This window comes from Lynx rufus, unplaced genomic scaffold (assembly GCF_022079265.1).
Source record: "Lynx rufus isolate CCGP_SWC_20201006 ecotype Redwood Valley unplaced genomic scaffold, mLynRuf1.p SCAF_3, whole genome shotgun sequence".
Taxonomy (NCBI): Eukaryota; Metazoa; Chordata; class Mammalia; order Carnivora; family Felidae; genus Lynx; species Lynx rufus.
The window spans coordinates 133,672,727-133,693,725 of NW_025814845.1; the positions used below are offsets into that span (position 1 = coordinate 133,672,727).

At 40.3% G+C, this 20,999-nt stretch overlaps 1 protein-coding gene across 1 annotated transcript in view; it reads right to left on the reverse strand.

Annotated features, from left to right (window-relative positions):
- Positions 1–515: 515 nt before the first annotated feature.
- The window catches only part of CUNH4orf45 (chromosome unknown C4orf45 homolog), a 46,057-nt gene continuing 25,573 nt past the window's right edge, over positions 516–20,999 (reverse strand). The window contains exon 4 of the mRNA XM_047092292.1: positions 516–759. Within this exon, the coding sequence (XP_046948248.1) occupies positions 516–759 (244 nt within the window). The remainder of the gene's footprint in view (positions 760–20,999) is intronic.

The following is a 20,999-nucleotide window of genomic DNA, read 5'->3' on the forward strand; positions in this document are numbered from 1 at the left end:
TAATTATTCATTTGTATATACTTACACATTCTTTACTTGATTCTTACGAGCAATCTTATCAAATATCTGTACAAATACTAATTCCCCACTTCACTTACAAAAAACCCATATAGAGAAACTATGCAACCTGCTCAAGGTTTCCTAGATAGTAATGGGAAAAACTTGAATTTGAACTGATATACTCTTTTAGGAAGTATCACAAAACAGTCTGCAACAGTCTTGACAGGACTTACAGATTTACCTCCATTTCATACGCTGAGAGCTTTCTCAGCTTTTGCAAACCAAGGAGAAGGCTATTTTCTCCAGGTTCACCCATATGTTAAATAAGCACTTGTAAGGATTGAAATCTACAATATCTTGTTTTATTTAGCTATAAAATGGGAATAATACCCAGCTACCCACAGTATGGGCATTACTGTGGAAATCCCATATAAATTTCAAAATGTTCTCACGGGTTAAAAGGAACCACAAAACTGATTGTTTACCAGTATTGCTATCAAATAGCATTCTCTAATTCATGTTGAAATAATTTGATGTTTTCTATGATGATTCAGGAAAGCAAATGATCGTTCCTCCTTTCTTGGTCGCTTTGGCAGCTTCGGTTGTTTGGAAGCTCTTGGCAATTCTGCCGTGCTCTGCCTGACAAGGACAGCCGCTTTGGAATTTCTTTGATCGGTGTTTTCATAATCACCCATATGCCAGGCAATAGAACCACGACTGAATCTTCCTTGCATATCCATAATATAAGGTTTTGGTTGCCTGAAACAGGAACAAATTGGTTGGTTCTCAAATTGGAAAGATCTAGAAACAAGGTCATTAGTTTCCAGAGAATTGAGATTTTTCTGTCTTATGATTCAAGATTTGTCTGTTTCTCTTGTGATTCGAGAGGATTTCTAGCCATGTGGCTTGACAAAGCTAAGGACCTGAGCCATCAGCCAGTGTTCTGAGAAGTTTCTGGACTCTGCCTAGGCCACTGCCTAGGCCACTCCAGCCAGCTGCTGGAGGCTCAGGAAACCACCTCCCAGGATAGATACCTATCTAGGAACCTTGTTCATGAATTCACCCCTGTATCATGACTGCTCCTCGTGTCCTTCAGAGCCATACATACAGGATGCTCAGGGAGGCATGTTCAAGCTGAGACCTCATGAGACCTATGAGTTCTGCAGGACATGGTCTCTCTATCTTGAGATCTCAGGGGAATTCAGAAAAAAACCTAACTTCATGATTCCAGAGTCTGACATTGGACAGTATTGTTAGAGGAAAGATCTACGCTTCATTCTCTTTCCCCATTGAAATCTTGGTCTAGGTTCCAACATCCCTAAATTAGAATACTATTTAAGTCCTGCCTTCCCATTATAAAGGGCCAGCTCTGAGGTGCCTGGATGGCTCAGTCAGTTAAGCATCCAACTTTGGCTCAAGTCATGATCTCACAGTCTGTGAGTTCAAGCCCTGCATTGGGCTCTGTGCTGACAGCTCAGAGCCTAGAACCTGCTTCTGATTCTGTGTCTCCCTCTCTCTCTGCCCCTCCCCCCGCCTCACAAAAATAAAAAATAAACATTGGAAAAAAAAAAAAAGGCCACCTCTGGGGAAAAAGCAAAAAGGATCCTAGGATGGGATTTACCATCTCATTTGGAAGCCTGTTGTTCTGGAGAGCCTCTTGGAGCCCCTTACCCCACCATTCCTCTGCCTGGGGACTCAGAACCTCCTGGCCACTGCAAATTTCCTTTCCTAGAATCTGGGGTTTATGGGTTCCCAGGTTCTTTGGACCAAGATCAGTGGCAGGTTTGTATTACCCTTCACTCTTTCAAGAACATAGGTGCGCTTACTATGCCCGGCACCAGAACGAGGTGCTGGGGAGACCGCAATAATAGAACAAAGTGTCTGTTATTATTATAGAGCTTATATGCCAGTATGGGAGGCAGACAACAAACAGGCAAGTCAGATATTTAGGAAGTATCATGAAGACAAAAGCCAGATAAGGAATAGAAAATGCCAGGCATGCTGTTTTTGTGGGGGTGGGCTGAAGAGTGGGAGATATCCTTCGAGCAGGGAGCTAACTGCAGGGAGAGAGCCAGCAATTGTCCCAGTGCAGGGGGTGGGGGGAGGGGCCAGACACTCCCTTCCACTCCCTAGAATCACAGATCCCTGCACAGAGAGGGAGCTGACCATGTCATTCTCCAGCAACCCTCCACTGACCCCCCCATAGCCTTCAGGATAAAGTCCAAATTCTTTAGCACAGCACACAGGGGTGTGTGATGTTGCTCTTTGTTTTTTGTCTGTTTTCTTTTTTTAAATGGTCTGCCCACATGGGCCTTTCTGGTCTGTGCTCAGCCCATCCCTCCTCTCAGACACCCACACAGTGCTGCATTGTGCATGCACCCTTTCCTCTGGGAACTCTGAAGAAGTCTCGCTTTCAGACTTTCAGCCTTGTGCTTCAGTTTCTCCTTTTGCCTGTAATTCCCTCCCTCCTCCTCTCCTGACAAACTGCAGCCAAGACTTTAAACATCACCTTTTCTGTAAAGACTTTTCTTATTCCTGTCAGGCAGCCATTTTTGTCCTTTGATAGTGCATTGTATTTGACTTTTTTGTGGAAACTATTAGAATATACCTAAATGTCTATGCAGCCCTCTCTCTCCCTCTGAAGTCAGCGTTCCTTCAAGAGCCCAGCATGTTTCTCGTTCATCATTGGACCCCCAGTGCTCATTACTTGGAATGACTCATAGTTGACACTCAACTAGTCTGTGGTGGACGAAGTAATGAGGAAGGGGGGAGAAGATCAGAGCTGAGTTACTGCAGAGGTTCTTTCCTGCCCACTCCCCTCCAAGTGCCTGCCAGCTTCTTCTCTCTCTTGCCACCAGCGGGCACGCAGAAGCGGATCCCTACAGTCTGGTTTGTCTGCGTTTTGTTATTTAGAAACAAGGTTAATAGCTGGGAATCATTTCAAGAAAGTTTGAAGGACTAGCAGTCGCTAGTGGGTAGAATGTATGAACAGGTATTGTTTATAGTTTCTATTAGCTTGATTAATGATTCATAGGAGAACTACTTCATGCAAATGTGCCACATTTTCATTAAAAATAATACATTACAACCTGAAACTAGTATTATACTCTATGTTAACTAACTGGAATTTAAATAAAATCTTGAAAATTTTTAAGTAAAAATAACATATTCTAGAAGTAATTATACCAAATAGAAAAGGAAAATCCTTGCATGCAAGCAGCCTTCATTTCAGTGCTAAAATATTTTATAATCTTCTATTTCAAATTCAGAATATCGTACATCCCCGAATCTTGAATCCCCAGGAGCAATGGAAAGCTAAAAATAAGTTGTAATCCAAAGATTTTGAAGAGCTTATAAAAACAATAGCCACATCAACTATGGAGATTTATACACACTATATTGAACTTGACAACCGAGCCACAAAAGTCAAAAGAGGTAAGCCAAGGAGCAGAAGGTTTGGCTCCAGAGGGGTTTGGAGAATGAATGGTAGGCCATCATCAATGATTCCATGGTATACAAACACAGAGCAGCCAATACAAACACAGAGACCCCAAAATAAATAAAACCAAATATTCTTAGTGTAACAATCTTACTATTAGTTCTTATATTAAGTAGGCCCCTAAGGGTCAGATTTATTTCTTTTTGAAATAATTTCAAGCTTGCAGAAAAGTGGAAGCACAGTAAAAAAGCTTTTTTTTTTTCCTGAGCAATTTAGAAGTACATAATTGACATGATATCCATCATTCCCAAATACTTGAGTGTGTTAATTCCTACAAATAAGGACATTCTACATAATTTCAGTGTAACGGTCAATGTCAGAAGGAAATCAGCACAAGCAATAAAAGCAAAAATAAACAAGTGGGACCACACTAAACTAAAAAGCGTCTACACAACAAAGGAAACAATCAACAGAGTAAAAAGACAACCTACAGAATGGGAAAATTTATTTGAGACCATATATCTGCTAATGTGTCAATATCCACAATATGTAATTCATACAACTCACTAGCAAAGAACAACAACAAATAGTGCACTCCCCCCCCAAAATGAGCAAAGGACCTGAATAGACAGTTTTTCCAAAGATATACAAATGGCTAACAGGCACATAAGAAGATGCTAAACATTATTAATCATTAGGGAAATGCAAGTTAAAACCACAATGAGATATCACCTCACGCCTGTTCGAATGGTCATCATCAAAAAGACAATAGACAAAAAATGTTGGTGTGGATGTGGAGAAGAGGGAATCCTTGTGCTCTGTTGGTGGGAACGTCAACTGGGACAGCCACTATGGAAAAGAGTATGGAAGTTCATCAAAAAATTAAAAATAGAACTACCATATGGTCCAGCTATTCTATGTCTGGGAGGATATCCAAAGGAAATGAAAACATTAACTGAAAAAGATAACTGCTGTCCCATGTTTATAGAAGCATTACTTACAATAGCCAAGACACGGAAACAACCTTAATGTCCATCGGTGGATGGAAGAATGAAGAAGTTGTGGTATACATACACAATGGAATAAGCTTCAGCCATAAAAAATGAGGAAATCCTACCATTTGTGACAACATGAGTGGGCCTTGAAGGCATTATGCTAAATTAAATAAGTCAGACAGAGAAAGACAATGTGTGATCTCACTTATATGTGGAATCTAAAAACAAAAACTACCAAACTCATAGGAAAAAAAAAAAGAAAATCAGACATGGAGGCAGAGACATGAGTGGGGGTTGGGGAGGGGAGATTAGAAGAAAGTAGTCCAAAGGTGTAACCTTCTAGTCACAAGATGTAGAAGCACTAGGGAGGTAATGTGCACCGTGATGACTATAGCTTAACACTACTGTGTGGTGTACAGGAAAGTTATTAAGAGAGTAAATTCTAGGAGTTCTCATCACAAGGAAATTTGTTTTTCTCTTTTTTGTATCTACATGAGATGCTGGATTTTACCTAAACATGCTTGGTGATCATTTCAAAGTATATGCGAATGTAACTAAAATCATGCTCTACATCTTAAACTTATGCGGTGATGTGTGTCCATTATTATTCCCCAGTGAAACTGCAGAAGAAATCAGAGGAAATCAGAAAATTAACATGTTTGTACTGCCACTACCCAATCCTCAGACACCATTCAAGTTTCCCAATAACGTCCGTTTTGCAAACGGATCCATTTAAGAACCACACATTGCATTTAGTTTTCTCATCTCTTTAGTCTTAAATCTGGAACCCTTCCCTGATATTCCTATGACTTTCACACAGCCTTGATACTTTGGAAGAACACAGGCCAGTTATTTTGTAGATGTTCCTCAGTTTGGGTTTATCTTATGTTTTCTCTTGACTAGATTCAGGCTATGCATTTTGGGGCAGGAATAACACAAAATGGCGATGGTATCACATCCTATTATTAGCAAAATTCACTAAGGTCACTTGGTTCAGGTGGTATCTGCCATGCTTCTCTTTTGTAAAATTACTTTTCTCTTTTGTTTTTAGTATTTTGTGAGAAAAAGCTTTGAAGTTATGTAAAAACCTCATCCCGTGTCAAATGTCCAATTAATTAACATCAGTTTGGACTCATGATTTCCTATTTTATTCATTGGGTTATAATCCATTCATAACACTCATTTTCATGCTCAGGTTGTCCCAGATTTGGCTAGAGAGAACCCTTTCAATCTGGCTTCTGTGTCCTGATGACTGCTCCCATCATTCTTTGAGCACTTCCTTACTTTTTTAGCAAAAAAAGATGTTCCAGGTTCATCTATCCCTTCCTCAGCTCTGGAACAATCCATTTCTTGAAGAAGCTCTGGTTTCCTTTAATGGAGAATGATATTTAGAAACCAAGATCCGGGTATTAGGTATTCCTCTTAGTGTTGAGGTATCACTGTCACACAACCTTCTGAGACAACATTACACAGGGTGCATTAGAGGGTTTATTCTCATTTTCTCCCTTTACATATTTGTAACTCACTTCTCCTATGGTGGGAAACCCGATTCCCATTCTCTTTATGTATTTACCTATTTGCTCAGTCCTCCTGTCAGTAATCAATGTCTCATTGCTACCACCATCCCCACCTTGTACATGTTCTCCTCACCCCATTTGGGATTCAACACTCCACTCTAGGATACCCTCTTGTAGCCTTTATCACCCTACTTTGTACCGTCAAAGTTTGTCTCCTACCTTTTTGTTGAAAAATCCGCATTTCAAATAATATAATGCCAATTCTACACATGAGATTTCTTTCCCCTCCCTAGGTCTTGTTGTTGCTGTTTGTTGTTTAAGTGATTTTCCTGGACTAATTGTCTAAATTTTGTCACGTGTGCCTCCTGAATTTCCTGCCCAGTTAGCTCGGTGATCATCTACTGATTGGATAGAAATTGCCTTAGATGTCTCAAATCAATATGTCTTCTGGCCGTTGTGTGTGTAGAGACCGTGCCTTTAGTGCTTTGGCAGGCAGCTGACAACTCCACCTTAGCCTTCATTTCCTGCTTGCATAGAGCTTCAAGATTAGCCAAAGGTGAGGGATTAGGACCTTCTTGGGTTTTTCCTCAGCACGTGCACAGCACTGCGCGTGTGCATAGCCTCCTAGATTTCTAGGCATACGTTGGAGCCTTTCAAAATCCCCTATGAACATCTCACTTCTCAGTTTTTCACTTTAATGTTTGTAGCCCTCTCCTTGTTTGCCCCACTGGTGTTGTCCCCTCAGGCAGCTGTGGTATCAAACAGCTGCTGCTAATGGTTTTTGATGAATGCCCATGAGACACAGCTGCTTCACACAGTCAGGTCAGATAACGACAAGCCCTGAGAATGGAACTTTTCCAGGGATTTTCAAGATGGATCAAATATGACATTTCTCTGAGCATGAGTTTTTTTCAAGGAGCTTCAAACCCATGTTTCCCCTCCAGTGACTGGTAGGCTTCTAGTTTTCACAGCTACCATGGTTGTGAAGCTATTGGTTTTTTCAAGGCCACCATGGAGCTGAGAAGGGAGAATGGGAATAGAGAAATTTATTTTGTTTTTAATTTCTTTATTAAGTTTTTTATTTTAATTCAAGTGTAGTTAACATACAGTTTTATATTATTTTCAGGTGTACAATATAGTGATTCAACAATTCTATACATTACTCAGTGCTCATCCTAAGTATGCTCTTTAATCCCCATCACCTATTTCACCCATCCCCCCACTCACCTTCCTCTGGTAACCATCAGCTTGTTCTCTATAGTTAAGAGTCTGTTGCTTGGTTTGTCTCTGGGGAATAGAGCAGTTTAAATTTAAAATAACCAAAGATCAGGGCACCTGGGCGTCTCAGTCGGTTACGCGTCTGACTTGGGCTCAGGTCATAATCTTGCGGCCGATAAGTTCAAGCCCTGCATAGGGCTCTGTGCTGACCGCTCAGAGCCTGGAGCCTGCTTGGGATGCTGTGTCCCCTCTCTCTCTGCCCCTCCCCCACTTACGCTCTGTCTCTTGCCCTCTCTCTCTCACTCTCTCTGTCTCAAAAAATAAACGTTAAAAAATTTTAAAAATACCCAAAGATCATTGTTCTTTCTGAGACACAGTGATTTTTTTCTTAAATAAATACTCCATGGATCATTGGAAGTATTTGTTTATTAGCTTCCAATGTTTTTAAAAAAAGTAATTTTGACAATTTTTGCCCAGTGCTCTTATTTCTTTTTGGAAGAGTATATTTTTGGAGGTCCTTAATGCACTATGCCTGAAGTGCTTCCCAAACAGAATTATTTTAAAGTGTCATGGAGGCTCACTGTTTAAGGAGAACTTGTCTGTGTCTTCTGTTTCCACTTCTTCATTTGCACCTCCTCCATATTCTGCCTTCTGCTTTCTGTTGCCATTACTTCATTGTGATGATTCTTACCTCAGCCAACAGCAGCCTCCTTCCCATCTGCCAGATCAAACCATCTCTTCTCAGACTTTCTAGTATGATTTCCCAGAAGCTTTTGCAGTTGTTGACATTGCCCTCCTCCCTCTTTTCCACTTGGACTTCCAAAGTTCTTCTCTTTATGTCTCTCCTCTCCTTATATTAATTCATCTACATTCTTTTAGAAGAATCTCTTATTCTTTTTGCTTCTTTATCATTGGTATCCCCAGAATTCCGTCCTTGATTCTCATCTCTTGGTATGCTACCACCCATCTCCAAACCAGGAAATAGCATTTACATCCAGTGATCCAACCCACATCAAAATACTGATGTCAAAAATTTCTACTTTCACCTCTGTAATTTAAACACAAATTCCAAGATTCTTACTGATCGTAGTACCAGGATATCTCATAACTAGTAATAATTTCTAGCATTCATTAAGATATATGAGCTTCCAGGAACTATGCTAGTTGCTTGATATGTATTACCTCTAATTTTCATAAGAATCCCATATGGTAGATATAATTTTCTGCTTTTTACAGCTGAGGTTAGATTGACTCACAATTTATCCAAGATCAAACAGTTAAAAAGCAGTAGAGCTGGGACGTGAACTCAGTTGTTGGATTCTAAGCTTATGCAATCTCATCTGTAAAATGGGGGTAATATTATAATACTACTCTTCATGAGAGTTTCATGAGTTAATGTTTATAAAGCACTTAAAACAGTATCTGACCCGTGGTAGAAATTCAATAAAGTGTTGGCCATTTATTGCCTCTCACCTCATTTCCCCATCTCCCTACCTCTGCTCCTCCCTCAAATACCCTCTCCTTTCCATATTCCCTATTTTGAGCAATGACATAACCATATACACAGCCACCCAAAAGAGACAATCAGAATCGCCTTCGACTTTTACATCTCCTCCGTTCCTCCACATTTAATTGGTTGCCAAGTCCCACTGAGTCTTTCTCTAAACCATCTCGCCATGCCCACCTCTATAATTCCGGCTCCCTTCATTGTGATGATTACAATATCACCAGTCTTCCTTCCTTCGGCCTCCCCTTTCTCCACTCCATCCATTCAGCAAACAGTTTTCTACGCTCATTATGTGCCAGGTATTCTTTCTAACACACAGATTTGATTATATCACTTTCTTACTTGAAAACATAAAAACAACAGTTTGTTGCCTCCAGAATTAAACGCAAAATCTTTGGTTATGGCATTTGAAACGGTAAACAATCTGGCCCCTGTCCTGCAGTTCCAGTCTTGCCTCCCACCGCACCCCTGAACCAGTACCCGTTTTAGCCACACCTCAACACATCATGCCTTTGCTTATGCAATTCCTTATGGCTGAGGTTCCTTTCCTAGCTCCACTTCCACGTTCTCCTTATTTCCCACGCCTTCATAATGTAGCTCGTGTTACATCTTCTACAAGGTCTGACCTTCCACAGTGGGCCACAATCATGACCTACTTTGTTCCCCATACTACGTGGTATACCTATTATACTGGTGTCGTCATGGTGACTCTCACTCTCAGTAAATCTGCAAGTAAAAGGAAGGAACTGTTTCTTACTTTTGTGTGTTTCCAATGTCTAGCAGGGTTCCTGACCTAGAACATGTTTTTTGTCCATTTTGTTCACTTGTATAAAGATACAAAGAAATAGCTTTGTAGTTACCTCCAGCGGGAGGGTCTGTGACAGTCCGTGATGGAGGGTTTGGAATGAGGTGGAATTGATTTTAAATTCATACTCTCTCTTTTGCTGTTTGAATTTTAAAAGCCGTGAACATGTATTATTTTTATAATAACACATGTCTGAATTTTCCTTAAAAATTGTTGGTTACTTGGGAAATGACCAAAATTTTCCTAGCAGCCTGGACAGCGGAGAAATGGGCTGAGAAGATAAAATAGATTTCAGTGCTAAGTTAGGAAATGACTGGCTGGGCCTCGCTTATGTAACTGTCTAAAACTGATGGGACAAACAACTTTCATTTAGACACTTCTGCCAGAGAAAACACTCTGGATAGCTGAGAACAGGGCTCTGCTAGGGCTGGTGCTCTGCTCAGTCTTTGGGGTTCCCGCCTTTTTTATAACTAGAGTTGGACCCATAGGAAACTCCGGGCAGCCTCTTTGATTCATGACCCAACAATTCAGTGAACTCTCAGTATGTTGGCGAAATAACCAGCTTGAATTAATATGTTTACTTAAACTGATCAAAGTAGCTGCTTATTCTGGAGATTGACCACCCAGCATCAGTCTTTCCCAAGAGCAAAGCTTTTTCCACTATTTGGACATCTTTTGGATTCCCTCTGGTTGGCTAAAAATAGTCCTAATAAGTGGTAAAATTATGGTCTTCTGGATTCCACAGTTAAAGAAACAAATTACTAACTGTTTAGGTTCCAGTGAGTCAGTCTGGTTGTCTAATATAGACCCAGAAACAGTTATTCACTTGAGTTTCAAAGAGCGAAATATATGGAAACTTCCCCTTAGGGCCTCAGCATTTTCCCTGCAGCATCATAAAATGATGTAACTGTGTATATCTGGCCTGTGGAGAGACTGCTGCTGTATCTGTATGGTGACTGAAAAGCGTGACTACCTATTTTCTCAGCAGGCTAGTTCCCTTAAATGTTTGCTTTCTCACAGGGTCATTGATTTCTGCTCTTTCCATTTCCAGAAGTACTCAACAGCCGTGGATGGCACATGGAAATTTTTGAGAAACACATTTAGAAATCATTTGGCAGGATCTATGCTTTCTGGGAGAACAGGCCTTCTCTCTCTCTGTTATTTTCTCTTTGGAACATTTGCAAGAAAATAAGACCCCTGTTTTTTTAAAGAATCTTTCTGAATTTATGGTGTAGTCTCCACCTAAAGTCAGAATCTGCCAAGGAATTACCATTAGGGCTTTAAAGATGTTTTTAATTGTATTTTTTCCTTTTCTGAATTGGCCTTCTACATAGATGGAGTGGGTGTTCCTGCTGACATAGGCAGTCACATATGTCGTATGATTTCAGACACCAGCTGCCTGAGAAAATACTCCCTTAGACTCTGCCTTGCTGTTTCCTTTTATTCCACAAGCAGAGACCAGGCTTCCAGTTCACCCAGTCGGGGAGAGGTACTATAAAGCGTTATTACCTGGCCCTTCTAGTGGGAATATATCTTTTTTTTTTTTTTTATTAATCTTTTTTTTTTTAATTTTTTTTCAACGTTTATTTATTTTTGGGACAGAGAGAGACAGAGCATGAACGGGGGAGGGGCAGAGAGAGAGGGAGACACAGAATCGGAAACAGGCTCCAGGCTCTGAGCCATCAGCCCAGAGCCCGACGCGGGGCTCGAACTCACGGACCGCGAGATCGTGACCTGGCTGAAGTCGGACGCTTAACCGACTGCGCCACCCAGGCGCCCTCTAGAGGGAATATATCTTGAAGGGGCAGTACCACAAAGGAAGAACTGAGGAAATTGGGGTGCTGCAAGTCAGTTTTAGCCATATCCTCATTTAGTTAAGTCCAACCTTACCGCTTATACGTTGATCTTCTTTCCCTGCCCCTATAGAATCATGCAGGATGATGCTGTGTCTTGTTTTCAAAAGACATAAACTTAATCCTCTGGGGTAACACTTACTTGATCCTAGATCAACAGCTGTCGTAGAGATTATTAAAAACATATTTTCTGGATATTTCATATTTGGACAAACAAAATGAGTGTGCAATTATATTCAGCAATTATTCATGGAGAAAAATTTAACGTCGATAGAATTTATCCGAGGTTCATTGTTGCCCAGGAGATTCCTACTGAGTGGAAAGAAAAAGAGGCTTATAAAAGAAGCTAATTTTTAGTAATTCCTATTCAAAGGAGCTTATAGAGATTTATCTGGAAGGCATATGTCATGCTTACTTGTTTAATGTTCTGTCTTCAGGATACTAGGAAAATTGATGTGCCACCTGAGTTGTAACTTAACCTATTTAAGATACATGTTCAAAGTAATATTCAGCTGAATGATTAGGACAATTTGGAATAATTTATAGCATCAAAGATCCAGAGCTGTCTATATGCTGATTCTGTCTTTAGACAAGCAGACAACTAGAACTTATTAGCTATTAGTTTTCTTAGCTAGAGTTTATTGACCAAACGCCTGGTCTGTGTTTGGTAGTGTAGCAGGTCCTCTGGGAGACTGTAGAGAAAGCTGACAGTCCATGTAAAATGGACACATGGCAAAAGGGCAAAGACATTAGTATATGAATAAACAATTGCTTATTTACTGCTGTACCTGGATGAGTGGAATGATTACTACGAGGTTATTTGACTACAATACACTTCGTGATGAAGTTCATCATTCATGATGAAATGTAGAAGATAAGCTTTTATGTTTGTCTGAATCTTTTACTCTTGGTTAATAGTGCCCTTCTTCCCCAAAAGGCAAAAATGCCTATGACCAGTTCTATGTCATTAGCAATTCAAAAACAAATTTATTAAACAGGTCTCCGTATCTATGGGCACAAACTGTTTTGCAAAAGTGGATAGGATTATTTAAATGTATAAACAGAAGTGTGTAATTCACATTAGTATGAAACATATACTGCCTCAAGGATAGAAAAGAAATTGCTTCCCAAAGAAGTGTTTGGGAAAACACAAGAGAAGTCTTCCCAAACTGCCAGCATATTTCAAACATAAGAATATTGCTTAAAAGCTATTTTTAAAAGAAAGAGATCGCGAACGGTAAGAATATTTTTCTTTTAAGTAGAAAAAGCCCACTCTCAGACTTTCTTCTAGAAGGAAAGCATCAAAGGCTTGTGCAATTCTGTAAAATTACACACACCATATGCTTCAGACCTCGGATTGTGATTGTTTTGGTTTGATTTATTGTGTTACTTCATAGGAAGTGAAACCACTTTATTCAAAAGGCTTGTTAAATATTCTACCACTATGTTGAAGTAAAGAATTAATTTAAACAAGAAAGATTTCACATTACCCTAAGTGAACACTTTTTCATTACTTTGCCAGATTGTCTTCTCCGAGCTCCAGAATGTGAAAAATGCTGTCCTTGCCACAGTGATGTCACCAGCACGTTGCTGGTTGCCCTTCTGGGTGCCAGCTGGGCTTCCAGTTCCACGGGTTATGCAATCGAAATCAAACACGTTGTCTTCCTTTGCGGAATAGCTTACTCCACAAGGCTCCTGTTGCCGAGAGTGTGTCCAACGGTGTAGAAGTACACAGAGGTGTTCATTGACTCTCATTCAGTATTTTAAAATGATTTATAGGAAGTGACTGTCTCTCCAGCACATAGACTCAGAGGCAGCTGTCCCACATCTTACCAGAAATGGCAGCATATTGGATTGACTAGGAATTGACATTTTAGGAATGTGGAATATAATTCCTAGTGTTGCTAGAGAAATGAGAGATTTTATATACGACACTCAGGAAGTTCTGCCAATTTCAGCAGCTAAGGACTTCTGAAATTATCAGGTCCGGGGCTTCTCTTCATGCTGGTGCTTCCTGGGCACCACTTACTTATTTGTGTGAGTATCAGAGAACCAAAAGGCAAAGGAAGGAGAGCAACATTTATTTCAGCTGCTTGACAGCCATCCAAGTGAAGGTTAGCTGGAAGACTGTAACAGTATTGACTCAATTTAGTTTTGGACAAGTTTATCTATCCAGATGGTGAATCTTGACCTTCATTAACTAAGGATAAAATTGATACAATTTCATTTTAGTCACTTTGGAGATTTGAATATTATACACATAAGAAGAGACAAATTAGTTTAAAGATCCCTAGGTACCCATCACCCAACTTTAAACACTTTAATTTGTAGCCAGTCTTATTTCCTTTCTATCCTACTTACTAATCTTGCCCCTCTAAAATATCATATCTTTCTGGTATGACTCTCAACAATTTAAAACCTCTTTTTCTTGGGGTGCCTGGGTAGCTCAGTCTGTTAAGCATCCGTGGCTCGTGAGTTCGAGCCCCACGTCAAGCTCTGTGCTGACAGCTCGGAGCCTGGAGCCTGTTTCAGATTCTGTGTATCCCTCTCTCTCTCTGTCTTTCACTCACACTCTGTCTTTCACTCTCTTAAAAATGAATAAGCTTTAAAAAAAAAAAAAAGAAACTTAAAAAAAATTTTTAACAATTTCACTGTATAGTCAGCATTCAAAATTTTAGTTCCTTCTGTTTGTATGTTTTTAGCAGAATCCAAATAAGTTTGATGCCTTCAGTTGGTTGATAAATCTTTTGAGTTTCTCTTAATTCGTAGGTTCTATTTCATCTCTTTTCTCCTTCTCCTTCTATACCTCCCCCCACCTCTCCTATCCCTTCTCTTCTCTTTCTTGCTATTTATTTGTTGAAGAGACTGGGCCACATGTCCTATAAAACTTCCCACAATACGTTCTTCTGACATCTCCATGATGTCATTTAACATTTTCTGCTGCCAGCTTATTTCCTGTACATTGTTAGTTGGATTTAGAGGTTTGATCTAAGTCACGTTGGGTTTTGGGGGCAAGATTGCTGTATTAATTTGCTAAAGCTTCTATAACAAAGTACAACAGACTGGGTGGCTAAAACGATAGAAATATATTTTCTCACTGTTCTGGAGGCTAGAAGTCCAAGATCATGGTGTTGGCAGAGTTGGTTTCTTCTAAGGCCTCTCTCCTTGACTTGATGGTTATCACCTCCCTGTGTCTTCACGTGATCTTCCCTGCACGTGTGTGTGTGTGTGTGTGTGTGTGTGTGTGTGTGTATATGTGTGTATGTGTTCAAATCTCCTCTTATAAGGACATCTGTCATATTGGATTAGGGACTAACTGATGGCCTTATTTTAATTTACATATCTCTTTGAGGGATGCCTGGGTGGCTCAGTCAGTTAAGCTTCCAACTCGTGATTTTGGCTCAGGTCATAATCTCACAGTTGGTGGGATTGAGCCCCGTGTTGAGCTCTGTGCTGAAAGCATGAAGCCTGATTGGAATTCTCTCTTTTCTTCTCTCTCTGCCCCTCCCCCACTCATGCTCCCGTTCTCTCTCTCTCCCACTCTGAAAATAAATAAATAAATAAACAATAAAAATAATAAATAAATAAATAAATAAATAGTCCCTCTTTGAAGGCGCCATCTCCAAATACAGTCACATTTTGAGGTACTAGGGGTTAGGACTTCAGCACATGAATTTTTTTGGGGGGGGGCAGTTCAGCCCACAATAACTTTCTAGGTGGTGGTATTTCCATCAAGAGGTACATAATATCTGACTGTTTCTCTTTTGCAATTTTGGTAGCCATTGATAATCAGTGCCTAGATTCATTAATTTATTACAGTTCTCAAAGATGTGATGTCCTAATTCTGTTGTTCCTTCTTTATTAGCTAGATTATATTGCTTATTAAAAAGTTATTTTAACTTCTATTTGGTTTGCAGTGGTACAGTTAATATTAGAAAGTCAAAATTAATATTTGATTATTTCCTTTTATTCACCCATTTTTTAAATAATAAGTTGATTTATTGGAATCCTCCAATATGACCAGTTTGTTGTATGTTTTTAAAAAAATTTGGGCGGGTGGGGCACTCCTGGATGGCTCAGTCTGTTGAGCATCCGACTTTGGCTTAGGTCATGATTTCATGGCTTGTGAGTTTGAGACCCACGTCGGGCTCCGTGCTGACAGCTCAGAGCCTGGAGCCTGCTTCGGATTCTGTCTCTCTCTCTCTCTCTCTCTGCCCCTCCCCTGCTCATATTATTTTTCTCTTTCTCTCCAAACAAATAAATAAACTTTGAAAAAAAATGTTTTCAATGGGGAGAGGGGCAGAGAAAGAGCGACAGAGAGAATCCCAAGCGGGCTCTGTGTTGTGGGCAGAGTGTGACTCGGGGCTCAGTCCCACAAACTGTGAGATTATGACCTGAGCCAAATTCAGGGGTCAGATGCTTAACGTACTGAGTCATCCAGGTGCCCCTGTTGTAGTTTTTAAAGTAGCCATTATAAACTCTTAAATGTTCATGTATATGTATATGTATGTATAATATCTATTAATCCACTGTGGTTATTACCCTTTACTTAAAGTTGTCCTATTTTTGGCTGATGGGATCCTCTTCAAGTTTGGCTCCTAGGTCCCTTAGACAGGACTGTAGCAGTTTTGGGTAGCTTCCTCATCTGGTATGGCGTGATGTACCATGCCTATGTTTTCCATTTCCTTCTCCAGATCCAGAATCAACCATTTCTCCAAAATCCCCAGTTCCTTTTAGTGGAAGAAGTCTCTGAAGAGTAGAATCTGGGGACACCTTGCTGGCTCAGTCGGTAGAGCATGCGACTCTTGATCTTAGTGTTAGGTGTTCAAGCCCTACGTTAGGTGTGGATCTTACTTAAAAATTAGTAAATAAATAAATGAAGAGTAGAATCTGGGTAGTAGGAGAGCTCACAGCTACTGAGTTGGTTCCTATGTCTAGGCCTTCATAGCAAATTGAGCCATGAAAAAATATATAGAAATATGTACAGTCAAACATATGTGCACATATATAGCTCCCAATCCCATTCTGAGTTTGATTTTTAGCTCTTTTATCTTAACATCTGTATTTCCTTTCTGCCACTTCAGGAATCCTGGCAATTAACCAACCCAGTAATGATTCAATAAGAACATCACATTCTTGCTCATTTGCTTTATCCCACAGCAGTCAGAGTAACACAGCCAACACTTCTCCCAAGCTTATTGAAGTTCTTTTTGTTCTTAGAACATACCCCGCCAGACACTGTACTCAAACTACTACTCTTTAAAGTCCCTTGGAATATTTCCTCTCTGTAGGCTAAACCATCAACTGGGTACACATCCAGTTTTTTTTTTTAATTTTATATTTAAATTATTTTATAAATTAAAGGGAAGATATAAGGTAACACACATATCTTACCTGTAAGATATGTACATGGTTCCAAAGTCAAACCAAGTGTGGAACCGGTATCGTTTTCCTATTCTTTCTTGTTACCATATGCAGCTAACAACCAAAAAATAAAAACAAAAAAACAAAAAGCAAAAAAATCCAGGGTCGGGTTGTGTCTTGATAGATTTGGAGGAGGAGGTGAAGCCTGAATCATGTCCTACTGAGCAGCTGCAAAGAGTGACTTAAATTCAGGGAGAAACTGTCTTGAAGGCCTTAGCTGGGCTCAGGGTAGAAAACATTTGTTCTGCCGCCCACCATGTAATTCATCTGTGAATTTTAATGAGTTAGCCTTTAGGCTGCTAGACAGAAAGCAAGCTACAGCATTCTGTAAAAACCCTACCATCTTTACACATTGCTATGGAGGCCAGAAGTGAAAAGTTTTTGTCAAATATGTGGGAATGTGCTTCAAGGTGATGTATTTGAACATGTGAAGGTGATGTGTCTGAACATGATGTATCTGAACATGTGTCTGGACATCTGAGGTCATGTATCTGAACATGATCTCCACATCTCTAAAGAGATAGCATCTTGGAATCTTAAAACAGCAGTTCTAGAAGCTAACTCCTACACATCCTTCCAGCTCAGGGGACCTTAGGGAGCCTTCCTGATCCTCCCTCAAAGTTTCGTATCCCAGATACGTGTTTTTGTTGCACCCTCTAAAATACTCCCTATTTTGCACTTTGTTGTTTCACTTTGTTAAGTGTATAAACACAGTACCAGACCTAGTCAGGCACAAATATGTAATCAATAAATCTTGACTGACTCAATATTCTATCACTGCATCCTAATATACTCCAGTATAATTATCTGTTTATGGGTCTCTTTGCCCTAAATGATAATTTTTTGAGGGCAGGAATTGTCTTATTTACTTGGCACTGTAGTTGTCCACGGTTTGGATGGAATAAGGAACAGGGGTGATACTATTGAAAATTGAATTCAAATTATTTGGTATAAACCCAAGATGCTCCTAAGGATCCTATTGTAAGTATGAAGCAACATTTGGAGGTAAAGTGATGAAGAGTACACTCTTAAACTCTCGACTGCGGCTTAATGCTACAGCCTGACATCTCTGTACCCTCAGACTATGTAAACATAATATGAATGTTCCTGTATATTTTATTCTATAACATTTCACTTTTAAAGTGGTTAATTGTTTAGTCCCTCTGGAATTTATCTTATTGTATGTTATGAGGTACAGATATAATTTTCCTTTTCCAAAATGTGGGCAGTTGCCCTGACTCCAGTTTTTCTTGGCTCCTATGTCAAGGTGGATATGGAACACTGGATATCCTTGCTGATGTAGACATGTAGTCTCCAACCTCAGTTGAGCCTTTACTACTCTACAGGCCAGCAAGCTTTTTAGTTGTCCTTAGTGAATGTCTTCAACAATGTCTTCCTGAGGACAAGGAAACAGCTTGTTTCCTCAAGACTCCTACTCATATCTCATTCCCACTACTTTCATTGGTTCTCGAGGACAGAGCCTTGCGCAACACTTCATGAACCGTTGAATGTACACTTAACAATGATTAAAATAGTATTCTATGTTATGTATATTCTACCACCATAAAAAAATCTACACACAAAAAATACTCCATGGAGAACACTGAGGCCATCAGCTCTACACTCTTTCAACCACCACCATCAATGCCTACCCCACATTTACATGTACAAGAACATCCCCAACTACCTAGTTGAGGAAACCCTATCAGTCTCTGGGAATGAGGGGGTTTTTCTCTTCATCTGTGATCTCCACATTGACCTGGGCCATTGAGCCCACAGTCGCATCACCACTTAACCAAGAATATTGCTCCATAGCAGTGAAGCCTTCTCTAGGATAACGTTTCTCCCATCCTAAAAAAGCCTACACTTGGCCCTTCACCTCCTCTAGTTACTATTTATATTTTCTTCCTTTCTTATCCAAATTTTCCAAAACCTTGCCTTGTACTTGTTGACTCCACTTCATCTCCCATTCATACCTCAACCCACCCTACTTGAGCTTCCCTCCCTCTCTTCCTGCCTCTTCTCCCAAATTGTTTTATTTGTTCTGGTCTCACCACGGTCTCCGATGACTTCCTGTCTACTTTCTTCAGTGGACATTGTTCAATACACATCTTATTTCGCTTTGGACATCTGATTCTCCTGTTTCTCCTTTGTTTCTTCTAGGACATGGTTCTTCTCCTTTTTTAAACACAGTTTGAATTCCTTAAAATTCTGTCTTTATTCCTCTGTTCTTCTCTCCTCTCATCCACCCACGTGTTTTCAGATACAACATAATTATGATGACAGAAAAAGCTCCTCGGCATAGTTCTTTCAAATAGTTTGACATATTTATCTATCTGCCTCTTACTGGATGTCCCACTGGTACTTCACATCCACCTGAACTCAGCATCTCCTTACCTTCTTCTCTTTAATGGAGATGCTCCTTCTGTGCTTGGTCTGAGTTGCTCCACTATCAAATCATTCATGGGGTTCCTGTGGGTGGCTCGGCTGAGCATCTGATTCTTGATTTCAGGTCAGGTAATGATCCCAGGGTCATGGGATCAAGCCCTGTGTCAGGCTCCATGCTAAGCATGGAGCCTGCTTAAGATTCCCTCTTTCTCTCTCTGCCCCTCTCCCCTGCTTGCTCACTCTTTCTCTCTCTCTCTCTCTCAAATAAAAAAAAAATTATTCACTCAAACTAGAAATTGGGAGTTGCCACTGCCTTTAATATTACTTTCATCTTCTACACCTGATACCTAAGTCTTGACAATGTTCATCCTTTTTAATTCTGGAATTTGTTCCCTCCTCTCCATCTTGACTCCCATCCCTGCAGATTGCCATCATTCTCCTGGCCCTAACAGACTCCTGCCTGTCCTTCCCTGTCTCCAGTGATGCCCCCTCATATCCATCCCCTATCCAAAATCTAAACTTGACTTTACCACTTTGGGTACTGTGCAGAAAGGATAGGTGGATAAAATTTAAGTTGCTTCTTGGAGTTCTCCATCTTCTAAAAGCCAGAACTCAAGAGTGAACTCTTGAAACTAATATTATACTGTATCTTAACTAACTGGAATTTAGATAAAAACTTTTAAAAAAGTGAACTCTTGGGGCGCCTGGGTGGCGCAGTCGGTTAAGCGTCCGACTTCAGCCAGGTCACGATCTCGCGGTCCGTGAGTTCGAGCCCCGCGTCGGGCTCTGGGCTGAGGGCTCGGAGCCTGGAGCCTGTTTCCGATTCTGTGTCTCCCTCTCTCTCTGCCCCTCCCCCGTTCATGCTCTGCCTCTCTCTGTCCCAAAAATAAATAAACGTTGAAAAAAAAAATTAAAAAAAAAAAAAGTGAACTCTTCATAGTGTAAGTCCTGACCACAATTCTGGCTTTACCTGCCCCTGCACCATTCATTACACTTTGGGGTCCAGGAGCACTAAAGCGTTTATTCATCCATCAATGTTATTTATCATTTCTGAATGTCTATTGCTGATGTCTGCTCTTCTGAGAACACTCTGTCCCTGCATCCCTACTCATCCTCTATTACCTAACCTCACCTTTTCACACTCCTCCACAGGGAGCCTTCTGTAACTCCTCTCCTCACCCCTGTGCTGGGTTATATGCATAATACCCCTGTGTGGCTATAACCTTGTTCTGTCCATGTTTCCAAATTATCTGCATGTCTATTTCCCCCACAACGCTGTGAGCTGTTTGATGGAAAGGAGAGTACCCCAGACATATTTATTGATTTATTGACTCAATAAATGAGTGGTCCAATTAAAGCCTATAAACCAAAGTAGTCACAAAAGTGTATTTACTCTTTGAATATCAAGGAGGCTATTTAATTTGGAGTAAAATTCATGCTGAACAAGAGAAGTCCTTCTGATTATTAATAATTTCAAAACATCCCTGCTACAGGGACTCTCACAGCATTTTTTTAATTTGTTTGTTTTGTTTTGGTTTGGTTTTTCGTTTATTCATTTTTGAGAGAGAGAAAAAGCATGAGCAAGGTAGGGGCAGAGAGAGAGGGAGACACAGAATCTGAAGGAGGCTCCAGGCTCTGCATGATCAGCACAGAGCCCTATGTAGGGCTCGAACCCACAAACTGTGAAATCACGACCTGAGCCAAAGTTGACACTTAACCTACTGAGCCACCCAGGTACCCCTTGTTTTTAGTCTTTAAATAGCCCATCTGAGCACTGCAGGTCTCTTCCCCATCACTGTGCTCAATGAATGTTTGGGGAAATGTACCCATCACAGACCTAATGCTAACACTGA